The 27,543-nt window shown below is 48.5% G+C and overlaps 9 protein-coding genes across 9 annotated transcripts; 3 read left to right on the top strand and 6 right to left on the bottom strand.

Annotated features, from left to right (window-relative positions):
* Window positions 1-286: 286 nt before the first annotated feature.
* Window positions 287-1,162, bottom strand: Pmar_PMAR004542 (uridine phosphorylase, putative; the record flags this gene model as incomplete). The annotated part of the gene is made up of 1 exon (XM_002765039.1): window positions 287-1,162. The coding sequence occupies one exon, from the start codon at window positions 1,160-1,162 to the stop codon at window positions 287-289; it is 876 nt and encodes a 291-aa protein (XP_002765085.1).
* Window positions 1,163-1,428: 266 nt separating this feature from the next.
* Pmar_PMAR004541 (NAD-specific glutamate dehydrogenase, putative) lies at window positions 1,429-4,815 on the bottom strand (the record flags this gene model as incomplete). Its single annotated transcript, XM_002765038.1, has 1 exon — window positions 1,429-4,815. The coding sequence occupies one exon, from the start codon at window positions 4,813-4,815 to the stop codon at window positions 1,429-1,431; it is 3,387 nt and encodes a 1,128-aa protein (XP_002765084.1).
* A 2,010-nt stretch (window positions 4,816-6,825) lies between these two features.
* On the bottom strand, window positions 6,826-13,002 carry Pmar_PMAR004540 (kinesin heavy chain, putative; the record flags this gene model as incomplete). Its single annotated transcript, XM_002765037.1, has 22 exons — window positions 6,826-6,939; window positions 7,232-7,366; window positions 7,411-7,623; window positions 7,774-7,891; window positions 7,935-8,016; window positions 8,243-8,339; window positions 8,387-8,510; window positions 8,559-8,635; window positions 9,126-9,194; window positions 9,235-9,324; window positions 9,370-9,513; window positions 9,774-10,082; window positions 10,137-10,257; window positions 10,666-10,807; window positions 10,901-10,938; window positions 11,240-11,318; window positions 11,345-11,479; window positions 11,529-11,638; window positions 11,689-11,759; window positions 12,207-12,358; window positions 12,538-12,664; window positions 12,841-13,002. 22 exons carry the CDS (start codon window positions 13,000-13,002, stop codon window positions 6,826-6,828), a joined length of 2,709 nt encoding a protein of 902 aa, XP_002765083.1.
* Window positions 13,003-14,925: 1,923 nt separating this feature from the next.
* On the bottom strand, window positions 14,926-16,596 carry Pmar_PMAR004539 (High-affinity cAMP-specific 3',5'-cyclic phosphodiesterase, putative). The gene is made up of 3 exons (XM_002765036.1): window positions 16,468-16,596; window positions 16,207-16,365; window positions 14,926-16,152 (listed from the first exon to the last, which is right to left on the bottom strand). The coding sequence occupies exons 1-3, from the start codon at window positions 16,569-16,571 to the stop codon at window positions 15,387-15,389; spliced, it is 1,029 nt and encodes a 342-aa protein (XP_002765082.1). The 5' UTR covers window positions 16,572-16,596; the 3' UTR covers window positions 14,926-15,386.
* A 757-nt stretch (window positions 16,597-17,353) lies between these two features.
* On the bottom strand, window positions 17,354-17,981 carry Pmar_PMAR004538 (hypothetical protein; the record flags this gene model as incomplete). The annotated part of the gene is made up of 4 exons (XM_002765035.1): window positions 17,354-17,404; window positions 17,453-17,601; window positions 17,686-17,818; window positions 17,868-17,981. 4 exons carry the CDS (start codon window positions 17,979-17,981, stop codon window positions 17,354-17,356), a joined length of 447 nt encoding a protein of 148 aa, XP_002765081.1.
* Window positions 17,982-18,044: 63 nt separating this feature from the next.
* Pmar_PMAR004537 (replication factor C subunit, putative) lies at window positions 18,045-19,623 on the bottom strand. Its single transcript, XM_002765034.1, has 11 exons — window positions 19,497-19,623; window positions 19,384-19,455; window positions 19,244-19,337; window positions 19,076-19,192; window positions 18,941-19,030; window positions 18,808-18,883; window positions 18,619-18,755; window positions 18,467-18,571; window positions 18,331-18,419; window positions 18,197-18,267; window positions 18,045-18,153 (listed from the first exon to the last, which is right to left on the bottom strand). Exons 1-11 carry the CDS (start codon window positions 19,613-19,615, stop codon window positions 18,089-18,091), a joined length of 1,035 nt encoding a protein of 344 aa, XP_002765080.1. The 5' UTR covers window positions 19,616-19,623; the 3' UTR covers window positions 18,045-18,088.
* A 498-nt stretch (window positions 19,624-20,121) lies between these two features.
* Window positions 20,122-21,210, top strand: Pmar_PMAR004536 (hypothetical protein; the record flags this gene model as incomplete). The annotated part of the gene is made up of 1 exon (XM_002765033.1): window positions 20,122-21,210. The coding sequence occupies one exon, from the start codon at window positions 20,122-20,124 to the stop codon at window positions 21,208-21,210; it is 1,089 nt and encodes a 362-aa protein (XP_002765079.1).
* Window positions 21,211-21,303: 93 nt separating this feature from the next.
* On the top strand, window positions 21,304-23,684 carry Pmar_PMAR004535 (Aspartate aminotransferase, putative). The gene is made up of 13 exons (XM_002765032.1): window positions 21,304-21,460; window positions 21,508-21,598; window positions 21,648-21,775; window positions 21,826-21,951; window positions 22,299-22,375; window positions 22,426-22,505; window positions 22,557-22,641; window positions 22,765-22,867; window positions 22,915-23,025; window positions 23,070-23,158; window positions 23,208-23,291; window positions 23,338-23,479; window positions 23,527-23,684. Exons 1-13 carry the CDS (start codon window positions 21,311-21,313, stop codon window positions 23,599-23,601), a joined length of 1,341 nt encoding a protein of 446 aa, XP_002765078.1. The 5' UTR covers window positions 21,304-21,310; the 3' UTR covers window positions 23,602-23,684.
* A 125-nt stretch (window positions 23,685-23,809) lies between these two features.
* Pmar_PMAR004534 (hypothetical protein) lies at window positions 23,810-27,103 on the top strand (the record flags this gene model as incomplete). Its single annotated transcript, XM_002765031.1, has 17 exons — window positions 23,810-24,019; window positions 24,069-24,169; window positions 24,213-24,507; window positions 24,549-24,585; window positions 24,630-24,713; window positions 25,074-25,168; window positions 25,215-25,312; window positions 25,359-25,409; window positions 25,450-25,596; window positions 25,641-25,769; window positions 25,815-26,021; window positions 26,267-26,347; window positions 26,397-26,523; window positions 26,563-26,640; window positions 26,683-26,811; window positions 26,854-26,898; window positions 26,942-27,103. The coding sequence occupies 17 exons, from the start codon at window positions 23,810-23,812 to the stop codon at window positions 27,101-27,103; spliced, it is 2,076 nt and encodes a 691-aa protein (XP_002765077.1).
* Window positions 27,104-27,543: the final 440 nt, after the last annotated feature.

The raw sequence follows: 27,543 nt of genomic DNA, 5'->3' as shown, positions 1-27,543 counted from the left end.
ACATCCCACTTAGTAACACAATTCAAGAGAATGTACGATGGAGACTAGAAAATAAAGCAGAACAACCATAGGATATAACTTCCGTTGCAATGATATGGGGGAGAGGAGGCTACTGATGTTCTTGGCATAAAAAGGATCAACACCAACAAATCAGTACCAGTCAATACATAACAGCCGCATACTAATATTATTATTATAAGAAACTTTGACACGATCCGAATAGGATTGTTATGAGGCTGTACACGATAAGGCACCAAGATCTCTCGGTACCGTTAACGTCACAGACTTACTCATCAGTTCGACCTAGCAACGACGCCTTACTGGCGAATCTATCCATGTTCTTCTTCAATTGAGCCATACCTCGGCATACAATCCTGCATGAACGAGCAACAGCCTCACTCTTGAGGTTGGCTTTATCAGAGATGGGATCACTACCACCACCGATAAGAGCGAGAACACAACCAGTCTTGACACCATACACTTGCCCTAAAGTGAAGAGCATGGCTACTTCCATCTCAGAGGCCAAACACCCCAGTTTCTCCAAGACTTCCATGTAGCGTTTGTGCTCAGGACCATAGGGACCAAACTTGAACTCCCTAGCCATGAGGGAATCCTTAGTATGGACCGGACCAGCATCGTAGATCCACTGGGCACCACCCTCAGTATGTTCATCTTCGTCCTCCAGCTCCAACTGCGCAGCGCTGGACATAGCAGTGACAACAGCAGCCGATCCAAGAGCAGGGAACTCGAGAGGCATGTAGTGCCTTGTCGTACCCTCATCACGAATGGCACCAGTAGCGATAACGATATCACCGATTCCGAGAGTCTTCTGCATGGCACCAGCGGTACCAACTCTGACGAGGACCTTGGCACCAAGCTTGATCATCTCAGTGGCGATGATGTCAACACTTGGAGCACCCATACCGGTAGAGATAACACCAATGTCGACAACAGTTCCGTCAGGGGCATCGTACTTGCCAATGTAACCATCATGACCACGAGGAGAGGGAATCACTTCTACATCTCGGAAATAGTTCTCGGCTATATGCTTAGCACGGTCACGCGATCCAGGTAGGATCCAGAAACGACCGAGACCATTGTTACCAAGGCAATGTTCACGACCGACGGTCACATGCATAGGCTTGAAATCAGGATCAGCCATTTTGATGATACGATGAGAACAACAAACTGAGAAAATACAACCATAACCCAGAAGCTTCTCCCTGCCAGAACGCAACAATCTGGGATTCATAGCGAAATCGGAGAGCTGAACTTTAACAGACTATACAAACGAGCTCAGGATCAAAACATGAGTATTCCCACTCAGATATATGGGAAAAGTAAGGTGTAATAGTAGAGTGCTATAAACATTCGGCAACTACTCACGTAGAATGCCCTATGTAGCTAGTATATGGAAACTTTGGTTAATCACATAGTAGAAGGGGTAACCTCACCTTCGGACTTCTCCTCTAGTGAGCGCATGAACTGGAAGAAGGCGAACTCGCTCGTCTTCAGACCGTTAGAGTAGACAAACTCGTCAGCAATCCAAGTAGCAACCATAGCATTGAGATAAGCCTCGGGGGTGTTCTCGACTATCTTATCCAAACCACAATGAACAAGAAGCAATCTGGGCACACAACGTCTGAGAACAGCACGAACCATCCAGTCATTCTCAGGGTCGTGTTCCTCGAGTACGCCAAGGATGTAAGACTGCATGTCGTTGATCTTCTTAGACAATAAGATGGTGGCATCAGTCTTACGAATATACCTTGATCCATCAGGATACTTCACCTCGTGGTTAGTCTTCCAGATACCATTGAACTCCATCTTGGCATTATGGCGAACAGCGGCAAGGATCTCCTGTACGTACTGTTCGTAGAACTCAGGAGGAGCACTAGTCTCATCACGAGCGCAAAGGAACTCGTCATGATCAGCCGTATCCATGCTAAGAGCAGCGAACACCTCCATACTGCTAGAAGTAACACCACCCTTGTTAGTGGAAGCATCCTTGAATAGCTGGACACCAGCATCCTCAAGATATCGACGAGCATCATCGGTCAAGAATAAGTTGGCACCCTCCACAACATACTTGAACTTGAGCTCCTTAGTCTCAGGATTGAACATGGTCTTATCAACATTACCAATGTTAATAGTACCGGGACGACCACCACAAGGGATGAAGAGATCAGCAGAGAAGTACTCCATCTCTGGGAAATGATTTCGCACCTCAACCCCGGACTTGAAGTGATCTCCATTAGGAAGAGTTACATCCTTATCATCAATGGTGACCAAGAATGCCTTCGGATCAGATGACAGTTTATCACGAGAGAAGTTGGCAACACCAACTCTGAGATGAGCCAGACGAGTGAGCTCCTCTCTATTCAATCCTTGAGGGTCATAAGCAACACCGGTACCATCACAGATAGCAATTGTCTTGTCTTTAGAGATGAGAATTTCGTTAGAACCAAGATCACCATCGGGACCACCGGACATCACTTTGGTGAGATTAGACTCCTCAACACCCAGCTTAGTCAAGAGCTCGACAACGTATGGATGGATAGAGTTGGTGGTCATGGCGTACTTGTCATGAGGAATACCACCGAGGACGGCGGATTTACCGGTAGTTAGAGACTTCCAGTATTTGTAACCACGAGCCTTGGCTCTCAAAGCACCCAATTTCATGAATCCAGCAGTATTCTCATCGGGGCCAAAGAAGAGCATCTCAGGCTTGGAAAGGTTGGAGTGGAGGCCGGTCTCCTTGGCAAGGATGCAATCGAGAAGAGCATCAACATAGCTATTGAAAGCATCACGACCGCTTGTCTTCAAGTTCTGAGAGTCCATATCCATGAGGATGGTACCCTTCGAGCCGCCCTCAGGAATATCCTTGTTCTTTAACTGCTGAGTGAAGGCCAAGTTGTAGTTTTCCTCCAACAAAGTAGCGCAGTTCTTCTTGTACACCTGTCTGTTCCTGGACAGAATGAGCCTGATACCACCACGAGCGATCTCAGTGAATCGGATGTGGAAGCCGTAGAAGCTTCTGCCAACGACCAGATAAACAGCATAAGGGATCCTGGGGAAGAGAGTCCTCGGACGATCGGCCAGGACCTCACCATCAAACCTCATTGCAATGGCAGAAGCTGTACCCGCCTTGAAGAAGTTAGTCATCTGCAGATGAGCACTGAGTTTTAACAAAGTCTTCAAGATCTTCGCATCGAAACGAGATCCAACTTGATCGTCAACCTTGTCAGCCAACTCCTGATTGTAGAAGGGCTTGGAGAGACCAGTGGCAACCTTTTTGAAGTCATCGAACATGGGTAGAGTGAGCTCATAGTTAGAACTAAGAGCATCATAGATCCTCTCATAGGTGATAGCATTAGCCATGGTATCTCTGAATAAACTATCCAACTCACTCTTCTTGGACGGATCATTCTTGAAATAGTCAGCCAAAGCAAGATACTCCTCAGTCTCCTTGGGGAAGAAAGAGAAGATGAACTTGGCAGCAGTAATAAGGAAGATAGCATGCTCGGGCGTGATCATATTGTTGAGTACAAGTTCCCACACCAATGCGGACTTCCTCGGGTTATGCTTGAAGTGGCTCACATAACGGAGAGTCTGCGCGAGCTTCTCCAAAGCCTCACCCTGGAAAGTAGGGTCGAAGAAACAGGTGTAGGTGACAACGCCATTGGCGAAGGAATCTACATAGAACCTCTTAGGCTCGACATTATGGGAACGGAAGCATTCGTTGATCTCAGAGATGTAAGCACTTCCCTTACGATCCACATCGAAGGCAGCAAGCTGCAACACTTGGGCGCCGGACTTCTGAGCCAAGTTAGCAGGAGCATCGAACACCTTAACAACAGTGTTGCGAGTAGCCATGGTCTCGTCAATGAGAGTCTGGTAAAGCTTCTGTACTTCAACAGATCTCTCCTGAAGGAATCGAGGGGTAGCCACAAGCTGGAGATCGGTCTCATCCATCATGTCCTCGAACTTGACACTGGAGTCAAACTGTTGTTTATCAACAACAAAGACGCCAAGAGGGAACTTTCCTTCAGGCATGGGAGGCTTTTCAGACTTGAGGAAGGTGACAGAGAAGCCACAATCCTGAGCAGTGTTGATGTACTCGGCAACCTTGGCATCAGTGATGGCGACCTTCTCAGGCTCCATAGTGGTGAGATAGAAAGCCGAATCCGCATCCTCAATCTCGAAATGGATATAGTCAGACTCAGTAGCCTCAGCAACCTTCTTAGCAGCGATAAGGCAATGAAGGTGTCTGGCAATCTGAGCACTGGTGAAGTGCTTGAAGTAGCTGGGGTGAAGGCCGAGCTCAGCAAAGTAGTAAGCAATCTCTTGCCAAAGAGAGCCGGCAGCGAGTACACCTTCCTTGATGATGATAGAGAAGACCTGAGTCATCTTAGTTTCCAAATCCTCAGGGGTCAGGGAGATGTTAGTGTTCTTCACTTGCTCCTTCAAAGCTTCCTCATTCTCAGGGGAGAGATAACACACACCACCGTCACACTTGAGGTCGAGCTGACTGAGCACTTCCTTGATGTCGTTGTGCTGGTTCACCACGGCATCATGGATAGGAAGCATGCCGAAACGATCAGTCTTCAGCTGAGCTCCTTCACCTAACAGGTAGATGATAGCATCCATATGACCACCAGCAGCAGCCAAATGAAGAGGAGTCCTCTTATCATAGTCTTGAACATTAACAGACAGATCAGAGTTGCTGGACAATAGATCCTTCATGCGGTTGATATCGCCCTCATAGGCAGCCTCAAGAAATGAAGAAACAACACTTGTCGTCGATGAATCCATATTAGTGATTTTATAAAAATAGAAACTACGCCAAACAGTAGCCGAATTGACAATTTCCCAGATTCTCATATTCCCCCTACATTCTACGTCAAGCGATACCACACCTTCTCACAATCATACCGCTAAGGAACTCACTTAAGCCTAGCGTCGAGGCCCTCTAGCTTCCCGCCGCTGCGGATGATTATCTGCTCGGGTACCGCCCACGTTGCACAATACAGGATGTCCCCTTCGTCGTCCTGAGCTATAAAAGAGGGTTGTGAGAACAGTATTCATGTGGCTCTATCGAGTATTCCGTTTTGTTTCCGCAATTACAAGTAGGGTCGTTAGAGCGGTACTCAGATGGCTATTCGAGTGGAGAAGTTTTCCTATGTTGGCTGATTCCGCTGCGGAATTTCCGCACATCCTTCTCAACTATAAATTCTCGAAGATTTCGCTGAGGTTACTTCCACGGTTGTTTTCCACCTCTTGCCCAACTCAGCATTATACAACAGCTTGGTGTAGTATGAAGCACTGTCGTATGATTGACAGAATAACAAGCACTTGATTGTTCTTCCATTGGCGCGAACAACACCTTCGACGTAGAAAGACGGTACGAGTTTGACCTCAACTGGCTCACCGTCGGTGACTCACCGACTCGGACAACGTTCCTGAACGGTATCATTCGCAGCCGAGACAAATTGCCCGCAGAAGGTTGAACGGCGCCTGGAGACCTAATCTCCTCAGTTTAGGTCGATAAGTAAGCACGCTGAGAACTTCACATTAGGGAAATCGTTGGTCGGCAAGGACTTTAGGAATGTAACCAGGATAGAACTGTTCTTCAATCACGTTTCCGAGTACTTTCCGTGGTACATTTCAAAGCATTCTTACACGAAAAGCAGTATCCCTCATCCACGTCGCTCCGGCGGGAGCCTCGACGTACGAATTCCACTGCCTTAGCCATGGTTTGCAATCAACTCTCATGGTAGCGACCCATACATATATCAATTATATCAGATCTAGAACCTGAATTCTTAATGCCATCAATGAAATTCCCTAACTCGGAGGTTGATACGGTTGATCAGGACGAGACGTAATGAATCTACTACGTGCTCAGCAACGGGCAGATCAGCCAGCTCCTGTGGGCCGCAATCGTCCAAGTCTAGGCTTGCGATTGGCTATCGATAGGGCTCAGCATCGCTTGCTCGCCCGAACCACCTCTGCAATGTTCGACTTAGCTCCACAGTTTTACCGAGGGATTTTGCTGGTGTTATCACAACTACTTGAACGCAAATGCGAGCACATTGCGATGAACGACGGAATGCATCAGACATGAATTGGTACATCACTTTGCCAGGTGCATGATCACAACTTCACTGTCAAAGACGCAAGTCGCGAGACCTTGATCGGGCTCTCCGGGAGAGGAAGGCCTCGGCCATGGGCGGTGCCACATGCACTGGCGAAAAGGAAATCCTGAAGGAAAGACCAGAAGGTCGAGTCGCATCCCCGACGACTCCAGGTACGTCTATGGTGAGGACGCCCTTCTCGAGGCAGTCGATGTAGCCAAACAAGACGGCAGTTTCACAACCAAAGGTGGTAGGCGGTAGTGAACGATCTCGGCCAGCAGCGATTCGATACGCCGACGCCCACGTCGCGAGCCCAGAGTCAAACTCGGACAGGGAAATCTGGCAACACCAACAGCATCAGCGTGGTCTCCCGTGTTATCTCAGCTTCTCACCTGTTTGCGTCCATGCACATCAAAGGTGGAAAATGCAGTGTAAGGACCTCCCATTTGGCTATCAAGGAAACGCCCAAAGGATACCACGGCCACCTACAACACTCCAACACATGTGGAACATCGACGTATTCTTCCGTCCTTCACCTCCCTTTCTGAGCTGAGGCGTTCGGGTTGGACACCAATAGGGTACTTGTGAGCAAAACTGTATTGAGCAATAGGCGCCTTCAAAGGTGGAGGTACTGCTGACGAAGGCAGACCTATCAGCGATGCACACGCTTATGCTCGTACAGCTCTACCTACTGAGAGGTGTTCTCGCATAGGCGACTGGACGTGACATTGGTGTTAGAGGTGGCGCTGATTGGGTGAATACTGCTGGCTGGCTTGACGGGGTACTCGGCAGCATCCGCGTCCTCACAGCACGAGACGGCAAGGCGTCTTGATTCTTCTGGGAATCTTTCAGCTCTGCTAGTTGCTGAAAATTGAGTTACATGGGATCTGTGCCAAGTAAGAAGTGCCGAAAAACAGTGAAATCTGGAGTGATGATATATGTTCGCCTTCCTCCAGTTGAGCTCGGGAGTTTACACACGAATTCAGGTAGAAGTTTCTCCACACCAACACGATTTTACCAAAACTTGCCCAAATTTCACCAACACATTTTCTCACACTAGAGCTAGCAGTTGACAGTCGGCAGATACAAGTCACCTGCAGGAGTTTCCCATTCTCCGCCTCTAAAGCTTCATTTCTCCGCCTGAACTCCTCAACAGAGGCCTCACTCTCCTTCCTAGACTTCATCTCTCCTAATGCGTTCGCCAGTAGCTTCTTCACTTCATTGAAATGCTAAGACACCAACAATGACTATGCACGCCGATCGAATAGCCTACTGCTTGCATCAGCCCATTCACGTCTTCTTTCCGCACAGTTTCAGTCCCACCAGTTACGCTTCGCCTCTCCTTCGCCACAACACTAGGCGAGGAAAGCTTCTTCCCCGGTGACTCAGAGCCACCCGACAATCTCCTCTTCGGCGACGGAACCACACTGCTCGATACAGGGCCTTGCAGTATGAGCTTGGTGTCACCAGTCACACTGCTCAGAACCTAGGAGAACACGCCGGTTCAATATGAACCCCAACAGGAGGAAGGAGTAATCGATTCTTCACACTTCACTACGACGATTGAAAACTGCAGGGCGGCTGACCTCTGGATCAACGGGCCTCATACAAGTTCGAGTTCATCGCTCCGCCTCACCCGAGTTTGCCTCCTCCCCGTTTGCGTAGCATCCGCTTTGACGACCGAAGCCATCGCTGTCTGCAGTTTATCGATATCTCGCTTCTGCGAGAGGCGACTCGAAAACTCCTGCTGGGCTCTAAAGTGTCCAAGTCGATAGCAACAGTGGATACTATCCCTACTGTATGTCGGCAATACTAGGCTCACTCCATGGGTCATGTACTTTTCCTTCACTAGTCTCGAAATACTCTCCCGACAGCACCGCTGAGGCAACACACGTACCAAGAACCCTTTCCTCGGACTTTCACCGGTGACACGAAAAACACTAGTGGACAAGAAATTTCACATCTCACTTCGCGGAAAACAATTATGTTATCGGTCGCGAAAACATATACGCCGTATATTTCACATGCAGTATTACGCCACTTCACGTAAAACTGGTGAAACTCCCTTATTTCGAACGACACCCTTCCCCCCAAAGACAACTCACCTTCTTTTTTCAAGTACCCCATGCTAACTTGATGATAAAGATCTCTCATAAGCTCAAGGCGCCCTATGAACTTATTCAAACCCCAGTAATACAAAACCTACATCACTACGCCTAGACCCCAACACACTGGAGGTGAGGACGTACTTTCGAGCGGAACTTATCATCAGCCCCACCATCTTCTGGAGCCTTCGTGTATTCCATCAATCTTATAACTATCAGATCTTCGTCCTCAGAGTTGAAGACATCCCAGATCAACTCCGCTTCGAATCTACCAAGGAAATCACCAACCCCCCCATTTTGTCATCAGTGCCACTACTTGAAATGCCGATTTGGTCGTAGTTCTGTCGAGAGGTCGTTGGCCTCGTCGATCAAAGGGCAAGCTGCCTTTAAAACCTATCAACAAGATAGCTCTCATGGGACGCTGATGGAGACGTCGCTCGTGGACACAGCCTCATATGTACGGGCAGCGTTGAGGTTTTTCATGGTTTACGTACTTCAAAGTTTATGCTATGAAATTATTAAACAATATTATCAAATATTCCGCAATATTAAATCGAGAAAATATGAAAATAATAATAAATGAAATATAACTTATATATGATGTAATGTTTATATTCAATGATTATCAACCTGCGCTGTAAGCGTCGTTGCACCACTCGCAGTCTGTGTGGGAGGAAATATGCACATGGTCAACTGCACGTGTGAGTGGCTTTCGTGAAAATTCTGAGGAAATTCTTATTCATTTCTCTACAACTCCACCCAAATTTGTATGAAAATGACTGAGCAAACTCCTGTATGTGGCTGAGGAAAGCGAACGTATATTCCAACACTGGTCCTAACAACAACAGTCCGCGACTTCGCCCATCTATACACACGCGCCCACCTGAAGGAATTTCTCCAGTTTCTCCGACGAGAGCTTCAACCGCAGCTCCTCGATGTAGTGACGAAGCTCCTGAGCCAATATACGACCACAGAGCAGTGTTAGAGACCACCTGATAGGCCTCGCTGGACTCGTCGAAGGTGGCCAAGTCAGCTGCATACTCCTCATGCTCCTTCTCCTCCACCACTGGCGGCCGCATGAGCTACACAGACCCACTGCTACGTCCGACACAAGCTGTAATACTCACCGACGATCGACGTCTCGAGGAGCCAACCTGTTGGACTGTCGTATCAGCCAGCTTAGGTATCATTATACGCATCATATGGGCGCGACCAAAGACAACTCTATCGAGGTGCTTCAACTCATGTGGAGGATCACCGACTCCTACAGCCTGACACAGACGCATACACAAACAGGGAAACGCTTCTCTACACCACATGATACCTTGCCGTTAATGATGAGCCTTCCTCCAGCCTCAAGAGCACTTGCCGGTACCGACAATTTCAACACTTTGTCGTTGATGTTAGATATGATGCATAACTGCTGCGGTATCGCCAGGCCATGTAGGACGATGTTGCTGCTGTCCGCCGACCCAATAGTAGTATCCTAGCACTCACTTCTAGCCCTCCACGAAGGAGCACAGCAGCTCACCTCGTTAGTTTTCAAGTAGTATAATAGGCACCCCGATAGCATAGGGTCTTCAGAAATGTTCAGCATATACGGCGTATCGTGCGCCACTCCGAAAGCCGTATTGATCTCTTTCGACGACAGTCCCATATCATCCAGTGCTTCCTCCCTAAGCCTCAAAATCTCCTGGGAGGCCGCCAACTGCGTGTCATAAGATTTCTTCAGCTCCTCCACCAAACGCTGTCGCTCATCCAGCTCGATGCTAAGCATGTCGATCTGAGAGCTACTCCGACTCAAGCTTTGAGACTGGAGTTGACTGCGAAGGGCAGATATCTAAAACCAAGGCTGCTGCTGGTGCAACGCCTCAACTGTGTATTCATCGTCCACCTCGTTCTGAAGACTGCTGATCTGCTGGTCCTTGTGATCTACATTAACCTTGGCCACTGTTTTTATTTTCTTCACAGAAGAAGCGAAGCGAAGCGTTGATAAAGTTTCTTCCGCTTCCGAGCTAAGACACAACACCACATGAAATGAATGCTCTTGTGGTACTAAAACTGCACTGCGATTCTTGAAAACAGCAATGTTGGGCACCAGACCTCGCGAACAATATCGAAAACGCTCGCCGAAATACACGTGTAGTGTTGTGCGAGGACCCAACTCCATATAGAAGCGATAATACTCTCACCGGTATGGATTGATGACCTCCAGCTGATCGTCCAGTGGGAAAATACGCGCATGGTCGGCGAAAAAAATAGAAATTTTGAGGAAATCTTGGGAAAATATGTGTTCATCTCTGAACACTCCTACCCAAATTTGTATATAAACTCCTATAATTAGTAAGGAAACTCCTGAGCTCAGCTGAGGAAAGCAATCATATATTCCTACTCCAACACTGACAGCCATAACTCCTCCTCACCTTGCTGGACTGATGCACGCTATCATGAAGGTCTTTGAGTTGCCCACAAGAGAATCCTTCAATAGGAACGTAAGCTTAGAGGAGCGGAAGGGAATCCACGTCGCCGATGAGGAGGAGGAGGACGACGACGTGCCCGCCGACTCTGCGAAACACGAAGTCTTTCTCCATCTCAAATTTGGCCGCCAGTTACCACTGCGTTTGCTCTGCCCATCTGACAACTGCTTAATGACCATACCCAGAGCACTCAAACTCTGGTTTATCGCTCCAGCCTCCCTGAGCCAGAATAAGAGCGATCAAGAGTGGTGCCCGCAAGTGCTGTAGCCCTCATGCTATTCGTATGATTCGGGCCTCATCCTCTTTCAGTGCCTAGTACTAATCTTACCAGCTATAGTATCACCAGGTTAAAATAATTTTTTATCGAAAGGTTAAATTTACCCCTCATTTTCACCTTTTCCCTCAGCATTTCACTCATCAATGGACCATCGAGAGAATTGAAATTATATCCGATATATCAAGAATTTCAGGAGAATGCCTATAGTCGTCAACAACAACAGCAGCTACACTACCCTACTACTTGAGCCTCAATCCCGAAGTGCCCGTCTTCGCCTGACGCTCGCTACCAGCCAAGTCGATGAGATTCACTCTAGAGCTCACTGTAGGCCCTCCGCGGTGTTTACACTGTTCCAATGGCAGAGAACATCCACACACACTCTGATACACCAACTCACTTCTACTCTAATTCTGAATACCGCGTGGCTCCTCGACGAATGAGCATTCATATTCGTCGCTCCTTCAGCCCTCCGCTTCAACCCATCTAAGCAACGACCACCTACTACAGCAGCATCACTCACGACATTGACTACACTCCAACATATGTTCAATATCTTCCTCCGATCGGACTACCACTTCTGTCGCGGCTTTCACATACACTCCCAAAGAGGGATGCTCCATCACAGCGAGATCCTTGCCACCTCTGAAATTTCCACATAATAAACTATAGTCGGCAATTATGATAAAACTCACTCCGAAGAGTCGGCTAGGAGGTCGTGAAGGTGCTCATTGTAGATCTCAAGATAGGACACCCACACACGTATCTGGAAGTCCTCAACAGTGTTGGGGTATACAGAATATCCCCAGAAAAATGCAAGTCAGGAAATCCTGATACCATTCGGAGGTGCTTGCGAAGGGCTTTACAGATGGTGTTTGGAATCGTTCAAAAGCTCGCCGGGGCTCGCAAAAAATTCAAATTTTCCGCTTTTCCAAGAATCACTCATAATAGCACAGGTCGCACTTTGCTGTTATTTCACTTCTTGAAAATTCAACTTGCGCGAAACCGTTCAAAAAGCACCTTTCTCTCGGGGACACCGGGAATGTCCGCTTGTCTCGGAAATTTTCTCACTAATAATTGAAATTTTCACATGAATTCGGGTAGGAATGTGCAAAAACCACCAAGAATTCCCCGACATTTCCTCACAATTTTTCCATGTCCTCACCAACACATGTAGTTCATCATGTGCATATTTTCTCCCACTCAGTCTCACCTGCTGTAGCTTAGCCGAAGCCTCCGCGCTGAATATAGCCCTGTTTATCCTGGGTATGATGCCCTCCTCTTTATCACAACCCGCCATCGTATAAGACTTGCCAGAACCAGTCTGGCCATACGCAAAAAGGCAACCGTTGAAGCCTTTCATACCTTCAGTGGAGGTGCAGTAATTAACACAATTGGCTGTCCCACTACTGAGCTAAGCTGTGAATTTTCTGCTAAAACACCCTAGAGTACTTTTTCCTATCCTCCTACATAACACGGATATCTTCCGTGTTGAATTGATACTCCCGAGGTGCCCAGTAAGAGACGCCTCCCGAGCTCATTACAGTTATCCAGAATGGTGTGACCAACTTTCTCATACACTGCTTCCTGTGTTGCGTATTTCCGCTTGGAACGGTCGGAGCTGTCGAAAGCGAAGTCGTAGCTGAAATGCCGCTCTCCTCCGCGTTGCATCTGAGCAGGAGAGGATGACAAAAATTCGAAAAATTTCGTCGAATTTATGGAGAGAAATTTAAAAATTCAAATTCGAATTCATTCTCAAGAAAACGATAAATCGCTGGAAATCCGGCGCTCGAAAATGCAAAGAATTGAGTGATGCCACACTCGCGAACAGTAGGATCGCTCATTACCGTAACTCGGACATCCGTAGCATTGAGTATTTCGACCATGGGCCTCTTCTCCTCCCCCATAGTATGCGGGTGGCTCCGCAATCGAATTGCCACTCTTATATTGTCTGCAACCCCGACAGCGCTCTTCGGGGAAGTAGTAGTAGCCGAACTAGGGCGTTTCATGTTTCCAGGAACAACCGCTTCATTTTCTTATGCCTCTACCCCCTAGTAGTAACAATACAAACAGCATTCGAGGAAAGGAAACTATTGGAAAAAAATCTTCAAGTGATTGAGAAGTGCCATAAGGCCTTTCTATACCCTCTGTAGAAAAAGTGTTGCAAAAATAGTGATGACCACGCACCACGATGGAATCATAAAAACCACCGCGAAAACAGTGGTGCTCTCACACAAAGAAGAGAGTGAATTATATTACAAATGCTACCATTTAATCGACAGAATGATCAAGTTTCATCCGTTTTATGTGGAGTGGCGTAAAACTCGGTGATTTACGCGATATTCGTGCCTTGCAGTAGTCGTGAAATATGTTTTTCACTAGAGTGGTGAGACTCCAATCCACAAAGGCACTCAGCAAGTAAACTCACATCGGCGCTGAGTGCCTCCTAGAGCTGTTATCTAGTCTTATAGAAGTAAACATAGATCGGGGGGGAAGCACCGAGATGTATTCCTGAGCGATACCCTCAGCCACCACCACCCCACCCCTTGGCGACGCTTGCAACCTTCCCATCTCTCCAACACAAATATCATTCCGATTTAACTCCTCCGCCTCATATAACGCCAAGCCTTGCCATCTAGACCTAGTATTCTCGCTAAAACCCGTCGTCAACCCACAAGGCCCAAAGCTCTTGTACAGAGGTTCTATCATTCTCCTAAAGAAGCCCAACTGAGTCGCCAGGAACGTCTTAGTCGAATCCGCCCTAGGTGGAATTGACGAAGGCGGTTGCTTCCCCGCTGCAAAGAACAGATCTCTTTCGTGGCCAAACTCCTCTAATATAACCGCTGACCATCTAACCATGGCTGTTCGCGTTCGCGAAGGATTACACAAATCAGCAACATGGAGAAGAATCGAGAGACGGTCCTCCAAAGAACACTCCTCATACTCTCTTGCTTTTTCTATCCACATATTATGCACTTGCATATCCGTTCCTAATATCAATTTCTCGATCAGCTCGAGGTCCTCCTTCCCAAAGAACTCCGCCACGCCAGACTCTTCCAACAACCGAATCGTTTCTCGAGCATGCATCGACTCCAGAGGATGAGTATCATGATCATCCCCCTCACCGTTGAAGATTGCATACCAATTAGAGTAACCCGGGTGATTCACATCATGCCCAAGCGCTGCACAGTAGCACATTATTGCTACCAAGGGCTCTATGCGAGGCTCCTTATCCCGCATCAATACGTATAAGGCAAGAGTGACATCAGCAGCATGGATAGGGTTGTGAAAAGGAGCAGCATTATACTCCCACGTCACCGCTTTAGAATACTCTGCCAGTGCGATGCGCAACTTCCTAACAGAAACCATTGATACTCAACGAGGAATCGATGAACATACACATGTATGTTATGAAAATACATAGAGCATAACCACTAGAAAATTATCCAAAATTACGGTAAATAAAATATTCCTCAGATTTTATGAATCCACCTCCCGTACCATCCCCCCACCTCTTTTTCTCCTCCACCAACTCCATAGTCTCGAGAACATCGTCAAAAATAGCCATCGCCACAACAGGAAGAATATCGAATCTATTCTGGTAATGCGACGCAGCGTAATCAAATATGTCGAAAGTCGGTGATATAAATGTTGACAACTTCGGCAGGGAACTAGGCTCCAACGATGGCCTGAGATCACCACATCCAAGATTAGTAGTGCTCCCCCCTGTACTACCCTGATATACTACACAACTCCTTCACCTTAGGGTAAGGCATTCACTATTACTACTTTTTATATACGTCTGTTGGCTGAGAACAATATCCCTGGAGACAGATAACTCCCCCCCCCCAACACAACCGAGAATCTAATGACAATTACAAACATGTGAACGATGGTCAGCTCTACCATAACTTGGTCAACAGCAGTAGCATCAGCAATAGTAGCAGGATCTATAACAACAACGACTACAGAGGGCGTATCCGAAAAGAGCGATAATAAAACACCCCTCTTGTAGGAGGACGCCCTCACGAATGGATCAATGACCTCGTAGTAGTAGTAATAGTAGTAGTAGTAGTAGTAGTAGTAGTAGTAGTAGTAGTAGTAGTAGTAGTAGTACACAAACGTGGTGATGGAAGACTTCAAATAACTTAGTAATAGTAGGATGATGATGAAGTGAACAGCAAAGGGGTGATACTACTACTATTACTACGTGCGCTCTATTAATGATCCATTGACAGATAGACAGCTTGGAGAGAATAACATCGATTAAGAAATAACACTATGCTATTCATACAGGCTCATGTGAGAGCGAGAGTGAAAAAAACAAATATTCATCAAACTAAAAGGCAACTGATAATCATGATCAACATCGCCGTAGCGAGCAATACACGATTTATTCACAGCAATAGGCTTCTATAACACTTTCCCTTGTGCGAATATTATCATCTATATTCCGAATCCAATCCCAAGACTTCGAGTCCAACATGGCAACTAGTAGGGGCCTCACAAAGAACTTGCTAAAGCCTATTTGTGCAGATGCCAACGACACGTTTGAAGTCGCTCGAGGAGGCAGAGTAGAAGGCGGATCAACGCCCTTGGCCAGAAACAGATCCCGTTCATTCCAAAACTCCCTCATGCATCGTATGGACCATTTCTGCATCACCGATCGACTCCTGGCAGGATTAGATATATCAGCTGCATGTAGCATAACACACAGACGATCCTCTTTCGATAGGGAGTCCAGGCATTTCGCCTTTTCTACCCACATGTTATGTTGTTGCATATCAGTCGCGATGATCATACGATGAATAAGATCTACACGACGACCACCTAGGAGCTCAGCCATGCCCGTTTCTCGCAGCATTCGGACCGCCTCTCGAGCGTGTATTGTCTCCAGAGGATGCGTATCAGAAGAGTCTTTGATACCCCAAAAGGCGAGCACATACCGATTGGAATAACCCGGGTGATAAACATCATGCGCCAGTGCGGCACAGTAACAGGCGATGAGGTCCAATGCATCCAAGTTGAATGATCGCTCGAAAACTTCAAGTAGATGATGTAGAGCAATAGCAATATCAGCCGCATGTACAACATTATGGAAGGGCACATCTTGGTAAGCGTCTTGGACTAGTCTCAGCCACTTCATTGCTCGGGGATACCTGCGATACAATACATCCATGTGCATGCGTGCAGAAGACGAGTCGGAAACTCACCAGTCGAGCTGCAGATCCTTCGCGGCCCGTTTGAATAAGAATATCCCCACCGTTTTCAATACGTCGGTTGGATCCCGCAAGCCATCGACGAAGTCGAAGATGTCCCAGTTGAAATCAGTCACTGCCTTCTCGAGCTCAACGGCCTCCCACGACGAGTAACTGAAAAGCTAAAAGATTTCACCCAACTCGATGGATTAGGCGGAAAATGGTATTCATGTGGGCCTATTCCGTATCTTGCATGCTTGAACCTAAGATACCTACCCATCTGAATCTTGCGTCGATATCGAAGAAACTGAGCTAAGACGTTTAGTCTTGAAAACTTGGCAAGTAACCTTCATAAAATTGCCGAGGCATGAGAAAGGCATGCGTGAGGAGGTCGGAAATGCGACACTAGCAACACCGCCACAACGACTCCATTCGGGCACACCACTTGACGAGCAAAAACGCCTCTGCCTACTAATCATGACCAGAGCAAAGAATAAGCCTCAAGTAGCTTGACCAGAAACCTGTAGACCTTTGAAACTGACCCTAGGTTCACTTGTGTCTTTGGCTCTTCTGTGACCGCTTGACATTTCTCAACCCAATATAAAGTAGACAGTTTTACATCGGATCTGGACATTTCGCTCGCCCGAGAACGTGACACCACATCACGTTCCGTACGTTATGCTTCTACGAACTAGGTTCATTGCATTCGTGGTGCTGCTGTTCTGACCTTACGACCTTTGACCGAGACGTAAGCTTTGAATTGTAATATCACCAATATCGATCGTGATCACTTATAGTGACCACAGTATCACAACTACTCAACGTGATTGTGTAAGGTGGGACAGTTACGCACACGAGGATGGACTGAGCCAACACCAGGCCGTGCGTATCAGCACTATTGCCTCAAGCTAACCTTTTTAAACAACCTCTCAGCTTCTAATAATGTGTCTCGGACTACACCCGAACGAAGATTGGAGGATGCATGCGCATGCGTGCAGAATTAATTACATCTTGTTCAACATTCAGCTTTACCCCTTCCCCAACTGGTGGAGTAAAACACAACACAATACGTTGATAGCGCGAATAATATCATCATCTTTTGCTGGACCAGCCACCCTGGAACGACGAGGACGACCACATACCACCAGTGCGACTACTATTATCAGCACTCGACGACGAAACTGAAGACCATCCATTCGTAGAAGACGAAGACCTAACAAACAGGAGGCAACTCCAGAGGCCAACACCGAGCGTATCCCACTGAGTTGCCGCCGCAGATGACCATGTCGATGTCACTGCAGTAGATGATGACCAAGCCGTCGAGGGCGGGTTCTGCTTGGGAACAGTAGACGATGACCATCCACTTGTAGTGGCCATGGCAGATGAAGACCATGAAGTTGACGGTAGTTTCTAAACAGGAGTATCCAAACTCAAGGCTACTTCTGACTACTACTTTATTATCCGACTCGCGTGTCACCCCTTGCTGCCGTGTACTGCCTCCAACCGCCTTCTCAAGGTCTTCTTCAGTGAATCCATCGATGAACATAAGAGGCTCTATAACGGGCGATCGGTAAAAGCGTTGGATGTTTTTCACTGCCACGTACCACTTCAAATACTCATCATAGGACTGATAAAAAACCAAAAATCCACTTCGTGAACGACCGAGCAGGAACCACCATCTGGGCAGGCTTCGTCTCCAACAACCTCTGTAGCTCAGCATCGATCACCTCCCTCTCCAGAGGCTCCTCACTTTTCTCTAAAGGCGTGTCCAAAGCATTCAACACTGGCATATAAACGTAAACTATCACAGCCATACCAACATGCACCCACCACAACACAAAATCGGGCTCTACCAAATCTAGGAAAAAGTTGCATTTCATTACACTCGAAGGAGTCCTCATGCTCCCCTTTGTTGCCTCTGGTGCAGATCATCCGATGCCGCGCACATCGCTGCGACTAGTCCTGAGCGGGTGACCGTTCTTAATATGAGTTCAAAGGTCCCTACCCGATAATTGCACACGCGACTGCAGCCCTTCGCTCATACGTAGTCTACACATTGCAATTGCTTGCAGAAACCTAACGGATCACAACACTAGCCATAATAATCGTTCTCTACACCGCCGCCCAGCAAAGCATCACTCGATTTTGATAGCCTCGTTGAGCTCTTCCGGTGGCAGATTTCGTATGACCCTCTCCAAGGTGCCAACGATGTCTCCAATGCTATACCCCTGCAGTAGCCATCAGGCCGACGGTGATGACAGAACTACTTCCCCACCTGTGCAGTGATCCTGTCGAGCCTATCAAAGGCACTACACCAATCGTTATTCACACAGTCCAGCGTCGCCTGTTTGAGCTCACCGGGTTGTGGTTGATCGCATACCTGTCATAATCACCAACACTAACTCCTCTACTACCACCAGAGGTCACCTTAAACACGTTCTCTCTAGTGACGATACCAAAGCCAGTCGCAGTCGACTGAAGATTGTTCAATGCCGCGCGCATATCCCCCTCCGCCGTGAAAATGAGTGCCTCCAAACCGTCACCTCGTAGCTGTACCTCTTCCACTGAATGAACACGCCATATCACCATTAGAAGTCCATCCCCCCTAGGCATTACTATCTGCCACCTTTTTAACCTGGGCTTCAATGTCCGAGTCCTTCAGACGACTAAACCTCACAATAGCACATCGGGACTAACAACAGTAGAGGATGACCAACAACAGCTGTAGCAGCAACAGCCCCTCTTCTACCTGTATAGGCTCTATAATCTTGGTACTCTGATTGCAGGCCAAGGCGAACCTTGTGGTGGCCGAATGTATCTCCATCGTCCGCCGCATAGCCTAACACCACCCGATTCACCTCGAGAGACTGGGTCAGCTGAGGACTTGCTGTGCGGCTTCGGTCATCGAATCGGCCTCATCCAGAATGACAATTTTCTGTTGACACCCCCCAGCCGGCAGAGATATCTTCTGTTGAGCAAACGTCTTGATTCTGTTGCGAACCTACAACATAACTGTGTGATATTTTTGATACCACTCCTTCTTCATCACTACCACATCGATACCCCTATCATCAGAGGCATTGAGCTCTAGTACCGCGGTCTTGACTAGGTCCTCTCCCAGCAGGGCCCTTGCTAAGCACATCACACTAAGAGGCATGGGGCTAATTAACCACACCCGTAATGAGATCTCACCTGGTGGTCTTCCCACAACCAGGAGGCCCCGAGAGGAGTAGGTTGGGCATGTGCCGGTCCTCAGCCATGGCCCTGAAGATACTGTAGCCCTCAGTATAAGTAACAGCACTTACCGTAGTCTTTGCATTGCAGGCTCGTTGCCAACCACATCGGAGAGTGAAATTGGGCGGTACTTCTCCACCCAAGGCAGACCTACTCCAGCAGCTGTAGTTGAGGACGCGCTGGAGGCCATGACTTCTACTACAAGTGGAAACTTTGATGGGCTCGGGTATAGTACAATAACAACGGTGATGTTTTCCAAGCCACACGGTGATGCTAATATCGACCGTATTGGTCTGGAGTGTGGCAGTCCGTATCGACAGGATCAAAATGTTATTTCTGAGATATTTTTACCCCGAAGTCTTGTGCGTACATCAGCGTTAAAAATTTCTATCCCATAATAGAAGGCCCTACATCGTGCGTTGGAATTCTTCCATGTTGAGCTCTCAGTATTTAATCAGAAAAACAAAAATGCACCACCCAGGGATCGAACCCGGGTCTGCGAGCTGGAAAAGAAATTTCCGCCGTGGAGCAATGTCCCTGTCCCTACGAGTGCTCTGGGATCCGAAATTTCAGTTGATCTCTAAGTCCCGGAACTTAGTGGTTCTCATTCGTGTTGAGGGTCCCATCTGAGCCCCAACCTGCTGGGCGTTCTGAAAACGTCATCTTTCCTTCCAGTCCACCTTTGTTTCCTCATCGATGCTGTTACTATCGGACTGTACGCGGCCTCAGGTCTGCCAAGGGGACTCTACTAGGGACAATGATATTATAGTAGACACTCTTAGTGAGGTGGCTGAGAACGTTGAAGTACATACCGTTCGGGCTGAAACCTATCCGGATACTCTTCTCGGCAAGCGAGCCTCCAACCATACCAATGACCACAGCGTTAAAAAGGCACCCTCAAAGAGCTGTGATGGTGGTGGCAAGGCCGGTCTCCCTCGGCGAAGTAAACGCAAAGCCTCTTCTGATGGGTCAGTCAGCACTGGTGATGGTCTACCGAAAGAGACGGTTTCTGGCCTGATGAGAATTGCCAATGTATTTCGACTTAGCCATTTTACGAAGAAGAGCACTTTTGGGTATCGCCCCCGAGTGCCCTCATGGGTAGACTTGAGGTCCCATCCTGAGGAGTACTGGTGGTCCGATGGTAATCCTTGCTGTGCCAAGATTAAGAAGGACCTCTACCATGACGGTGACGTTCATATAATGAGCAAGCTTATCGAAGTGAAGTTAGTACCTTCCTTTGCCGGGAATCGAACCTGCGACCATCCGGCACAGTACGATTGGCTCACAGACTACTGTGAGGAAGGGCGAGTACACCATGCAAAACGGTACGTTGTTTTCAGCCTCAAAATAGGCGACAAGACTGTCACCACTTTGAATGAGATCCTTCCTGATCACGTAAATAGAGGCGACTGGGAAGGACTGTTTGCTACTCCTCAAGCATGCGAGGCTGCCTTGAAGTCACGGTTGAAGATATGTGTAGTGCCCGCCAACTCCCCCATCCCAGTGCCCGCTAAGGGCCCTCGTGAGGCCGACTTCGTATTGGACTATTGGGATAAGAAGGACGTTAGCATAATGCAACACAGCTGTCGTCAAGGCCTTTCACGTGTTGTGATGCTTACAGTGAATCTGTACAGTAGTATACTGGTAAAGATGGCCATACGAAGACTGGCTTTCACCGAGGGGCGGATGAGCGACTTCTTCCTCATTGATTGGCCTAGTAAGAGTATTGTGGCCTGCTGCCGACTCATTGCCACCAGAGAGTTCATTCACTTGCTCAAGTCTTGAAACATGTCTATGATTCACGCACACAACGCTGTTGTCCCCCTACCACTCCTTTCTGTTTTTGCGTACTTCTAGTGACTAAAGGACTGTTCTGTTTTCTACTATGACTACCAGCACTCCCTCTTTCATTAACGGTAAGGACGAGGCTCCCACTCTACCAGAGGTCCAACCCACAGAGAGCCAGATAAGGCGTATGACTAGGATGGCCCTTCAACACGGCGCTGTCAATTTGGCCCAGGGGTTTCCCAACGAGGTAGGTCCTTAAAGTGCACATGTGTTTCACTCGCTGGTGTTTCGTAGCCACCCGATTTCGCAGTCAAGGACCAAGTCGTACGAGCTGTTATCGGTGGTAACTCCGATAATGCTCAATCCTTGAAGTCCCTGAATGTTGGTGAGATGTGGACCTTAGCGCTGCCTTGTGAATATTACAGCATCTTCAGAGCCCCTGGTCAAGGCTGGTAGTACTACGCTGAGCTCCTTGCTGTCAGCAGTGGAGGGCTCCATGTCGGGCAACGATGAACTAAACCAGTACGCTATCCCTTATGGCAGGACTGACCTTAGGCAGTCGGTAAGGGAGGGAGGGGCCTTTGGGTAGAGGCCCTATACTGTTGTATTCAGATTGCTAAGTACTACCATCACTTTTACAATTTCGACGTGGACCCTGAGGAGGAGCTCACCGTGTGTCTTGGCGCTACCGAGTCAATGGCTTGCACTCTGAGGGCTATATGCAAACCGGGCGAATCGGTAGGTATTACTACTATTATAGGGGGGACTGCGCGGACTCGGGGTGCTGGTGGTACTGAGTGGGCGCTAAAGAGAGCGCAGGAGAGATAGTGCCATAGTTTGTACACAGTAGATGTCATGCTACTGAACTAGACCATATTATTATTATTATTACTATTACTACTATTACGTGTCGGACGCACGGCATGAGCCGCTACTATTACTGCTATTACTGCTATTACTACTATTACTACTATTACTACTATTACTACTATTACTACTATTACTACCATTAATACTAGTACTACTATTACTACTATTACTACTATTACTGCTTACTACAGAGGTTGGACAGCCATATCATGTAGATACTTATTTTCGAGCCCTTCCACGAGATCTACCCCAACCAGGCCGCTGTCTACTATCTGCATACTAAATACTGCAGGTGGCCTCCTCCCACTTCTCCCTCCATTCCTTCCTCTACCATCATTTTAGGCTCTATGAAGGTGAGGACGACAAGTGGTATGTAGATTGGGATATGCTTGAGGCCAGGCTGCGAGAGGGTGGCGTTAGATGTAAGGTACCCCTACTCCTCACCACCAGCAGTAGTGTCTCGAACTACTCAGGTATCGTTCTCAATACGCCCCACAACCCTACTGGTAAAGTGTTTGAGAAGGAAGAGCTTGCTAAAATTGCCGAGCTCGCCGTGAAGTAGGAAAGCTTTCGTAGACCTTTTTCCTTCACTTCTACACGTTTGACGTGGCAGAGTACACGAACCCTAGGGGGAATGTTTCTCTCTAGACAAAGAGAATTTGATAAAATTACGGTATTAAGGTACGACACTTACGTTGTGACCGATGAAATATACGAGCATATGATTTTCGAAGGAGAACCTCACCAAATTATCGCCTCCTTGCCAGGCATGCGTGAACGATCTGTGAGTTCACACTCCCATACCGCACGCTCGACTATTCTCGTCTTTAGTTCATCATCAGTGCTATTTCGAAGTCGGCCTCAGCAACAGGGTGGAGGGTAGGCTGGGTTATCAGCCCTCGCAAGTACACTGAAATCATCAGAGCTGTTCACGACCAGACGGTAGGCCTCTACTCTTCAATGGCGAGAGCCTTTCATCACTTTAGGTACTACAATCACCGTCACCTATGCAATATGGCACAATCGCCTTCACTGAGCTCAGTGATAACTATTTCAAGCATTACCTTCCTGAGAAGTACTCCGAAATAACAATACCATCCATCCTTCAATTCGTCCTTGCATAGGTACCAGAGAAGGCGAGACTTATTCGTACCAGCCCTCCGAGAACTCGGCTTCAAAGTCACTACACCTCACTCGGCATATTACGCGTAAGGGAGTTGCTGCTAATAATGAAGGTCATTCGCTTCTCCTCAGGTTTGCCAATTTTCGTGAGGTGCCCAAACTGAAGGGAATGTCGTCTTGGGAGGCCACCGACTACCTTGTTGAGGAGGGTGGTGTTGCTGGGGTGGCCGGGGCTAACTTTTGTGAGAAGGGCTCGGGTAGAGGGGAGGATTATGTAAGCCCTCGTGTGTCACCATCGTCGTGTCACCACCACTACCACAGATACGGTTCTGCTTCTGCCGAACTGATGACGAGTTGATGACGGCCATTAACCGTCTTAGGAAGGCATTGCAGTGAGACTCCTCTTTCTTCTTCTGCTGCTGCTCCTCCTTTTTGTTTACTATATCGTCGAGCTCTGCAGGCAGTCTCCTGCTAGTCCTAGGGGTTCATGGTTGCGTTACTCAATGGTGAAGTGGTCTTACTATCATGGTCGTAAAGTAGCGGTAACAGGAGATCCATGGGAAGCCTCTGGAGGGGTCACTACTCATCCTAGAAGTACATTATCATGTCTAATACTAATGACGGAACATCACCACCCCCGAGTTGGGTAACAGCAGGGGGTGGGGAGAACGCTACTAGGGCTCGAGTACCAGGCTGGATGGTCAGCGACAGCGGCTCTGGTGGTGAAGGGACTACTACGGCTAAGGGGCAGCACCAGGATGGGAAAGGGGCAATGGATGCCTTCTTACCAAAATTACGCCAATTCCTCACTATAGTGAGTTTTGGATATCACGAAGCCCTAATATCATCGTCATCATGATCAGGTGGATCCAGCCCGGGAGAAGGGCAGTTCGGATGAAGACCTCCTCGCAGTACTTAGAGACTACGATACCCCCGAGGGCCTGTTCGCCTCACTCGATGAGCAGTAGTGCGGCTAGTAGGTCCCTCTGGTACGAGCATCATGCAAGGTACAAGGCTGAGTGGCATCAACACCAGGATGGGGTTCAACCTGCCTCTCCGGCCCCGTCCCCGGCACCGGTGACATCTACTGCATCACCCAAACCCCGGTGTCAATACGGCAATAAGTGTTATAGGAAGAACCCACAGCACATGAGGGACTTTGACCACAGTCACAGTCCTCTGCTGCCGAGCCAGAGTGGTGAGGATGCGGTCACTATATCACCTCATAAGAAGAGGAAGCGCAAGCGGGAGAAGGACAGTCCAGAGGAGTCTGGGGAGAGCAGTGACCTCTCCTCGTTTATAGTGAGTACTTCATAGTCGCCCTCTTCCCAAGATGTGCTCAGGTGCCGGATGATGTAACCGACTCCCCTGAGCGTAATGGTGAGTTACCCCTGTGGACTGCCCTATTAGAGTTGTCGTTGCAGATGATGATCCTGACTATACCCCCGACACCAGCGGCAGGGACTCCCCTTCCCCCCCAGGGCCAGCACGGCCAGTGTGTATGTACGGTAAGCAATGCTATAGGAAGAACCCCGTGCACTTCAAAGAGTTCGCCCATCCGTGGCTCGATAATGATGATGATGACAAAGCAGCTAATCCTTATCGCGATGCATTTGCGTTAGTGCCTCTCCTATGATTTTATAGCTGCGTGTCGGGCTATGTCCTTCTCCTCGTCTTCGTCTCCAACCGGTCACCAGCAGTATGCATATGATTACGATGAAGACACCCATGGTGCTGCTCAACTCCACCACCACTCTAAACTTATCCGTTTACCCCCTTCAGGTCGATCTCCTAAAGCACTAGGAAGGAGGAGTGACCTTAGTAGGCCCTCGAGGGTCTACTACTCGTAGAGTGATGGATCGTTCCAGATGACCCCCGTCGTGATAGTCGAGGAAGCTTCGGCAGCCGGGCCAAGCCTTCCATAAAGCTCTTCGTAGGCTCAATACCCTTCAGCATCACCGAGGTATGCTGGCCTTAATGACGATGGGCGCCTCCTCCCCCGTCCATAGGCTGATCTTGAACCACTCTTCACACCCTACGGGGAAGTAGTAGAGCTAGTGATACAACGACAGTCAGACGGGCGTAGTAAAGGATGCGCTTGGCTGAGGTCAGCTCCTCATCGCGGACCGCCTTATGGACCTCCCTCACTGTAGATATGCTACGAAGGCAGAGTGCGATGCCTGCATCAAGGCTCTGCATAACACGTAAAGTGGTCGTAGTATTCTGAGTGTAGTGCGTTGACAGGTACCAGTGGCGTACGGGTAGTACGTGGAGTTTGATGCAAGTGCGGTATGCTATAGGGGAACTCGATGGGTATCATAATAAGCTCTTCGTGGGGGGTATACCAGCCTACTTGGACGATGGTGCCCTCACAGCCTCTTTCTCAACTACGTAGTAGGGCTAGAGGGGACACCATTGACCCTTTCATTGTGAAGGTATGGGCCTGTGAGGGAGCTTGTGAGTCTACGCCGGGGGCCAGGACAGAGCACGAATGCTGTGATGGTGAGGTTCCTCCGAAGGGAGAGTGTTAACAAGCTCCTTGCGGACTCTAGAAGACGCCAGATGTAGGGTGACAGAGGGGGGACTGGTGTCACCATGAGTCACCGCAGCTACCTTTGTGGAGTCTACTGCCCTGCGGTTCGAGTTTCCTATGCTCACTACAATCGGCATGGGGACCGCGTATTCTCTACTAAGGCTACTGCTGAGGATAATGTTCTGCAAGAAGGAGAAGGAGTACCCTCACAGAGGCGAGTTCCACCACAGTCTTCTACAATGGGATACCCTCCTGCCCTACAGGGCCCTCCATCGCAGTTACAGTAGTGCTTCGTCGTTCGAGTCCAGTGGGAGAGGTCGGCAGGTCAGCGGGTTGGGCCCAGCTGTTGACCAGGAAAAGGAGGTCGGCAGTCCCAGTCAGCAGCCTCCTCCTCCTCCTCTTCATCATCATGCCCAGTGGTCATGGCCAAACTACTACTCTTGGCCACCTATGGTAGCAGGCAATGGTCATGAATACAGGTTGGAGGGTGCTCCTCAACGGTCTCCTCCTGGTCCTTGCTTTAGTCAGGTCCTCCCACCCCACCATGTACTACGTGCCTAGCGACCCTGTTGGGAGGCATCTCTCTATAGGGAACATACCGTCCTACAAGTGAGGGTCGACCTTAGTCAGTCGAATAGATGCAAAGTGTGCTCTCCAGAAGCTTCTCCGATGTGACTGATCTCCTCACACCGTATGGTTCGATTCTACACATCACTGCTGTTGATGATGAGGATGCTGATCATGGTACTATGACAGTATCAGCAGTGATGGCATCGGATGCTGAGGTAGTGACGGCGGTCCCCTTAACGTAATAGGTGTTTCAGGCGAGTGCTGCCGAGGCGGCATTGAATGGTTATGTATTCCCGGACGACGAAGCACAGCTTCCCTTGAACGTGTCAAGGGTAGTGTGGAGCGTTCGAGGAAGGTGGTGACACTGTAGACAGGTGACACCACCTCAAGAGTGGTCTCCGGCTCATTACTCCTACTACCCTTCACCAACGACCGATACCATCCCTGGCAGTATAGCAATGACCAAGATAATGGCTGGCCTCCTCAAAGCACAGGAGACTCTGGTGAGTGACCGTGCTGGTCCACTGCTCTCACACATCATTCAGGCTCGGCATTCTCCCGTATACGCTGGTTCCGGCAGCTTCCCTCAGGTGGGCGGCGTTCTGGTAGCCTGGTGTCAAGGCAAGTTCTTAGGCCCCCCTGAGGCACCACTGTCACAACTGCTCGGGAGAGTACTGGTTGCCGCCTATCATCACTGCAGCAGCAGCTGGACATATTCAACTCGCTGCCAATTTGACAAACTCTGCGATAGTCTCCCTCCCAGCTGAATGTAGACAAGCCTCTCGTGACATCTGACACTGCCCTACCTCAACGTTAACTATCTCTCTACTCTAATTCTTCCAACGGTATCATATAATCCTATTTTGATCCCTATTCGATGGTCGTAGTTTTCACATAACACAGACAGCTGGCATCTAATTTTTCTACAGTATCTTTAAACTCTCCACTGTTGTGGTTATCTTGATATATATTATACTCCTCAGCTCGGGGACCACATTTTCAGCCGAGTGTCTTTAGTTCACATAGTTGGGAGGTCATACGACTGACGTTGAAGTCATCACTTCTACTACACTTGCTGCGTAAGTTGACCTCGGCGGAACCGTTCCGGGAACTCTTATGAAATTATAGTGTACTTATTTCGACTGCTTGAGTGTGCTCACGCATACGCTCCATCTAGCATAATGTCTGTTTATCGTCACAACGCACCCTAGTAGTGGCAGGTTTGCAGGTGATGA

The sequence above is a fragment of the Perkinsus marinus genome (assembly GCF_000006405.1).
Source record: "Perkinsus marinus ATCC 50983 genomic scaffold scf_1104296975926, whole genome shotgun sequence".
In the NCBI taxonomy this organism is placed as follows: domain Eukaryota; phylum Perkinsozoa; order Perkinsida; family Perkinsidae; genus Perkinsus; species Perkinsus marinus.
Note: the sequence above shows the minus strand (reverse complement) of the source record. Positions and strands in the feature narration are given on the sequence as shown.

Excerpts from the sequence above, each read along its gene's own strand:
- Pmar_PMAR004537 (XM_002765034.1), bottom strand. The coding sequence starts at position 19,615 with ATGGCCTCCAGCGCGTCCTCAACTACAGCTGCTGGAGTAGGTCTGCCT. Across the intron at positions 18,884-18,940 it reads AGATTATAGAGCCTATACAG|TCCCGATGTGCTATTGTGAG; the intron begins GTAGAAGAGGGG and ends TACTGTTGTTAG. Across the intron at positions 18,572-18,618 it reads CTAGAGAGAACGTGTTTAAG|GTATGCGATCAACCACAACC; the intron begins GTGACCTCTGGT and ends TGATTATGACAG.
- Pmar_PMAR004539 (XM_002765036.1), bottom strand. The coding sequence starts at position 16,571 with ATGCCTTTCTCATGCCTCGGCAATTTTATGAAGGTTACTTGCCAAGTT. Across the intron at positions 16,366-16,467 it reads TCGACGCAAGATTCAGATGG|TTACTCGTCGTGGGAGGCCG; the intron begins GTAGGTATCTTA and ends TTAGCTTTTCAG. Across the intron at positions 16,153-16,206 it reads AAGGATCTGCAGCTCGACTG|GTATCCCCGAGCAATGAAGT; the intron begins GTGAGTTTCCGA and ends ATTGTATCGCAG.
- Pmar_PMAR004535 (XM_002765032.1), top strand. The coding sequence starts at position 21,311 with ATGACTACCAGCACTCCCTCTTTCATTAACGGTAAGGACGAGGCTCCC. Across the intron at positions 23,292-23,337 it reads CCTCACTCGGCATATTACGC|GTTTGCCAATTTTCGTGAGG; the intron begins GTAAGGGAGTTG and ends GCTTCTCCTCAG. Across the intron at positions 23,480-23,526 it reads CGGGTAGAGGGGAGGATTAT|ATACGGTTCTGCTTCTGCCG; the intron begins GTAAGCCCTCGT and ends CCACTACCACAG.